This window comes from Misgurnus anguillicaudatus, chromosome 18 (assembly GCF_027580225.2).
Source record: "Misgurnus anguillicaudatus chromosome 18, ASM2758022v2, whole genome shotgun sequence".
Taxonomy (NCBI): Eukaryota; Metazoa; Chordata; class Actinopteri; order Cypriniformes; family Cobitidae; genus Misgurnus; species Misgurnus anguillicaudatus.
The window spans coordinates 32,320,643-32,325,985 of NC_073354.2; the positions used below are offsets into that span (position 1 = coordinate 32,320,643).

Here is a 5,343-nt window from a genome sequence, read left to right on the forward strand (position 1 = left end):
TATTTATAGGATTTATGACATTGACAAATAATAAAGGTGACTAAATTCATTTAAAAAGACCCTGAACAGAGAACAAATTGGTAAAATGTTGAAAAATGAAAATATTTAATCGTCCATGGTGTCGCCTTTGAGGGTTTGAAGGTTGAGTAGCGGGGTCTACAATACAGCCATTTGTTTCCTTCTCAACACCCAAACTATGCAGAAATAAATTAGGTTTGATTGTTAAAAGATGTGATTATACTTAAAGCCAACGTGCAAAAAAGAACCCCAAGCGAATAAGGACTAAAAATTAAAATGCATATTGTCGAGTTTTATGTTTTGTTCTTTATGAAGAGTGGTAACAGATAAAAACAGACAACAGCTCATTTACCTCGATGCAATATCATGGAAAAATACTTTCGGATGTAATATATTACATGATGAAATACATTCAAATACATCGTGGTGAGATGTCACCCTAACTTGGATGAGAACGTTCTTTAAAAAAGTACAAATGAACAAAATCGACCTGCATATTGTCACGACCACACATGCGCTTTGATCGTACACTGTATGTAGCACTGGACTAAGACACAAAGTATATACAACGTAATGTTTTTGTCCCATTCCTGTCAGACAGCCCCCACGTCTCACGAAAACCCCCAAACCAGTTGTTCCCTTTTGCCGTACGTCCAGATTCAACAAAATGCCTCTTTTATGAAATCCAGGGCGCTTGCTCGGTCAAAGAAACTGCCATTGTGTGTCTTATAAGTTCCACAGCAGTTGTCGATGACAGGTGCTGAAAGCAATATACATAAAGTGGCTTCAAACAGCCTCTCTCTGTGTTGTGGGATAAGGAATGCAGCTCGCCCACCAAAAACTCATTTCTTAAACAAAAAAAGGAAATCCAAGTGTTCCCCCAAAAACACGTCTATTTATTTACTCATTTTGGGTCCGTTTTGCTGAGCGTGCCGAAGGTCGTGGGAGGGAAGGGTTCGAGAGCAGCTGCCAGTCAGTCACGCCACCGTGTATTTCTGGAAAGCCGTCGTGTCGCCTCACCGCTTCTCTCTGTTCTGTCTTTTCTCTATCTAGAGAGTTTCGCGCTCGTCCGAATGGGTTATCCGCCGTGGCTTTATGTTCAGCTGCGGACGGTCCCGCTGCAGAGCGTGTAGCGTCGAGCTGCAAGTGAGATGAGAATCTGTTACAGAAAAGCCTCTGATTGTCTACAGGTCAGAGAAAAGACAAGCCAGATGAAGAAGAAGAAGTGGCCGCGGGGCACTAAAACCAGTACAGGTCCTTGCTCTTATCCTGGCTCTGTAGACCTGAAAGAAGGAAGGAAGGGGGAAGAAAAGGAAAGAGTCAGGAAAAGAAGAAAGAAAATACGGGAAAGTGAAAAGACCTGAAGCAAGAAAGCATTAAAGTATTAAAGACTTAAAGATGAAGAGCGAATAATGAAGTCAGCCAAGCACATTTTTGTAAACATCATTTGGGCGGGTTGTAGCCAAAAACATGATCTTGGGAACAGGAGTCAATAAACCCTTTTCAGTCCAACATAGCAAAATCTGTTCATCTTACCAATATTTAGGTTTTTCTATTTATCAATAATTATTTTTGCACCACATTTTACTGCCCATAAGTGTGTACTTCTAAGAAATAATAAATTATAATATTTAAATATAATTGCTGTTCACACCTGCATCCATGTTCAGGCCCATATCAGAGCTCGCCGCCGTAAAAGCGCCAGTCCACGCTGAGCTGCCCGGCTCGCTCTTGCTGATATCACATGGCGATTGTCCAGACGCGGGTACCGTGGCAGGGGGAAGTCTATGCGGCCGCACCGAGGGCACGAGCAGAGAGCCGTAACGGGGGTCAAAGTGCGTTCCGTACATATCGTGCATGGAGGGCCGGGGGTAAGCCGAGCTCTGGGTGCCGATCGCCCCGCTGAGCGAGTAAGGGTGATGGTGGTGGGACGGGTGCCAGGGCTCTGGGGTGGTCTGGTGGAGGTGGCTGTGCAAGGAAGCGGTGGAGTACGGGTCTGCTGGGAAGGGAAGATCCGAATGGGAGGATCCCAGAGCGCTGCTGAGAGATGACGGCTGATACGCGCTGTTCCAGAACGATGGAGGAAAGCTTCTCTGGTTCATGGGGAATGATCCATCTGAAAAGATACACATTTGTATATTCAGCATTTTTGACAAAGGTATCCAAATGGAATGCAATTCCTCCAAAAGGTGTGCATTTGCTTCGAAAGTTTGTGTAAGCTAAGGCTTTTAAAATATTCTTGAAATAAATGCTCACAGAAATTAAACAAATATTTGCATGGGGTTTTAAGGCAATTCTGTCAATTATTTTATAAAATCTGATTGAACTGAGAAACTAGACAGTTGCATTTAAGTATTATAATTTATCAAGAACATTTCTTAACAATGTATAGCATTGCTTTACAAATGTCACTAATGCAATGCTGTGCATTAAAGAATTTATGTACAATATGTAACTACATGTGCAATACATGTGCCCAATGTGTACACTTATTAACATATGCATAATAAAAAATAATTTAATTAATTTTTAAATGTTTTGTCAAGCATTAATACATTTGCTTTGTAAGGTTCTCTCATGTCTAGGATAAATATTTTTATTATTTATGTGAATTACAATAAAAGGCAAATCATACTCTGCTGTCACATTTAATAACATAACATCATCAAGAATGGATGGTATGTAAGGTTTCCCACCTCTCCAGGATGATGCGCCTCTTGCGGTTTTACTGTTGTTGGATGCAGATGGGTAGCTGCTGGACTGACTCAAAGCCCGACTGAAATGTTCATCGACCACCGAACTGATGTCCCCTTGAAAGTATGTAAAGAGCACACATCTGGAGCTGATGTACTCAGCCTCTGGTGGGTGATCTTTCTCTCGGGTACAGTCCTCCTCTTTTATGGGTGGCCCGGAGAGGGTGGAAAAAGACGAACTGCTTCCGCTGACCGTTTCTGGTGCTTCTTGCATTTTCGAGTAAAATGCCAATTTCTATAATTATGTAAAAATGGCAAAATCAGTTTACATTCAAATCTAATATAGCTATTAGTACATATAAAGAATGAATAAGAAATAAACAAGAATGAAGAATGAATAAAACAACAAAAGTTGTTTTGTGTTGGACATGTCAGTTTCTTTACTCCTTCGAAACTTTGAAATAACTGAGATATAGTTATTTATATATAAACAGATATATATATAAATAGATAGATATAGATACATAAGCAGATATAGAAAATTAATATGAATCCATATACTGCACATTCCAGTTATTGTGTTTTTAATGTGTTATATGCTACACATATTGTATATAAATACTGAAACATTTTCATCAAATTAAAATTATAAACTTTACATCACTAAAAATAAAAACAAGATTTTTACTAATTTATACAACTACTAGAAATATGAACAGGACTTTTTTTGCACATATTAAGTAAAACTTAAAATTTGCAAACACTTGTTGGCATCAAGCTATAGGCTATTATTAATATTATGTGAGGAAATTCAATATAATAAACTACTTGTCAAGACCGCAAAAGTTAAAGTTTTAAAGAAACTAAAGTTTTAAGCTCAACGGAGAATAGTAAAGTCTATAAAATAAACGAATAAACCATAAATAGACCTAACGTACACTAGGCTAATAGAAATGTACATACCTGGTGGTGATACGGTGTGTATGCTGCGGCAAAATATGGCTGAGGTGGACCATAAACTTGATACATTACATCCAAGCAGCTCATGGCGAAGATGAAGCTGTTATATCACCTATCAAAACTTAATAACGGCACGAGAGGATGCTTCATTTGAAATAAAGCGATGGTTCAGTGAGTACAGACGGAAACTGAAGCACCGCGCGTCACGTTCGCCTGAAGCGCAATGAGTACCTAAATGTTCTGTACTCTGTCTTTATGCGCGAGTCAAAGTCATTTCAGCGAATCGGTTCTTTCGGACGAGTCAGCCCGTTGAATCGATTCAATTGATTCAACATTTTAAAAACAATTAATTTATTTTTTAAATAATAATGTGTGTTAAATTAACAAGTTTTATTGATGAAGCAAATTGTTTTTACCTTAAAGACCTGAAATCAATTCATGGACTAGAATCTATATTCAAAGGACTCATTTGAGAACCGGACACTATAAAACAAGGCGTCTTGACGTGAGCCAGAGCTGCCAAAGAATGATGCAAAGAATCTCTTTAACAATTAAAGTGTCGTTATTGAAAAGAATTTTTTTTTCTCTGTTAAATTTAGCTTATTTTCTGTAATGTCCATAATGTAAGACATGCTGTGACACTGTATATCAATCAATCACTTATAAACACAAAAGATAATAGCAATGAACTGTTTAACGTAGAGATCCATTCAAACGTTGAATTTTGAGGCAATAGCCACTTTTAATTATTTTATTATAAATACTATACTTAAAGATTGCAACGTCACTTGTACAACCCAAACAAATAAATGAATACTAAACAGTGTCACCATCACTCCATTTAAAATTCCATGGTTCAATATGCCCAGTTGCCCTGCGCTCTTTAGAGTTCCGGGTCGAAGGTCAAATAGTTTTAAAGCAATTGGTGCTGGGGTCAAGGGGCATTTTTCTGTTATTAGGACCCTTAAAATCAACAATATACTGCAACTGAGAAAACACGGATACAGTAGTCGCTCGATCTAAAACAAAGACAATGCTGCTGTAGTAACCAGAGCAGATGAGGTCATGTAGTTAAAGCTCATCATGGTTTTCCTGGGAATTTCACAGGAATGTTTGGTATTCCGGTACTACAGTATATATCCACTTCATGGTGTCTTTCGGATATTAAGCTAAACTAGCGCTGTCCAGAGTGCTGGAGGTTAAATATTCCAGTTATTTCTCAGCAAACACTAATGCCAGTATCTGGGGTGTAAAACAATCCACTTTACAGTTTTAAACCTCTAAAGTTACAGTCTGAGATAGATTCCCATGGGATTTGTACAATTTTGTGCAAGACATTGGATATTTCCAAAGGGATCTAATTATTTTCCTTATTGTATGATTAAAAAACAGGTCCTGTCTGTCCAAATTTGCATTTTGTTTGTTTGGCAAACAATAAGATGAGTGGGTATTTACTCAACAACGAAACAATTACAAGCCTGTAACATTATTTGCCTCTTGTTTTGTCAGTTAAGAGATCGTCTTTGCACCAACTTGTCTTGTAGACTGTTAAAAATATTTGTTTAATCTACAAAAAAACGTTAATTTTATTTTTAAACAAAACGTTTGCAACTGAAATTAAACCGGAAGTAACAAGCTAGATCATGTTGCCTAACAAAGGAAAAGTCTTACA

The 5,343-nt window shown here is 38.0% G+C and overlaps 1 protein-coding gene across 2 annotated transcripts; it reads right to left on the reverse strand.

Annotated features, from left to right (window-relative positions):
• Positions 1-289: 289 nt before the first annotated feature.
• On the reverse strand, positions 290-3,964 carry vgll2a (vestigial-like family member 2a). 2 transcript variants are annotated; one of them, XM_055187092.2, is made up of 4 exons: positions 3,675-3,964; positions 2,715-3,006; positions 1,673-2,134; positions 290-1,158 (listed from the first exon to the last, which is right to left on the reverse strand). In XM_055187092.2, exons 1-4 carry the CDS (start codon positions 3,756-3,758, stop codon positions 1,118-1,120), a joined length of 879 nt encoding a protein of 292 aa, XP_055043067.1. In that variant the 5' UTR covers positions 3,759-3,964; the 3' UTR covers positions 290-1,117. The 2 variants fall into 2 exon arrangements, with proteins under 2 accessions (XP_055043067.1, XP_055043066.1); XM_055187091.2 differs by having other exon boundaries at positions 290-1,301; positions 3,675-3,962.
• Positions 3,965-5,343: the final 1,379 nt, after the last annotated feature.

Excerpts from the sequence above, each read along its gene's own strand:
- vgll2a (XM_055187091.2), bottom strand. The coding sequence starts at position 3,758 with ATGAGCTGCTTGGATGTAATGTATCAAGTTTATGGTCCACCTCAGCCA. Across the intron at positions 3,007-3,674 it reads ACACACCGTATCACCACCAG|AAATTGGCATTTTACTCGAA; the intron begins GTATGTACATTT and ends ACATAATTATAG. Across the intron at positions 1,302-1,672 it reads GGGCCTGAACATGGATGCAG|GTCTACAGAGCCAGGATAAG; the intron begins GTGTGAACAGCA and ends TCCTTCTTTCAG.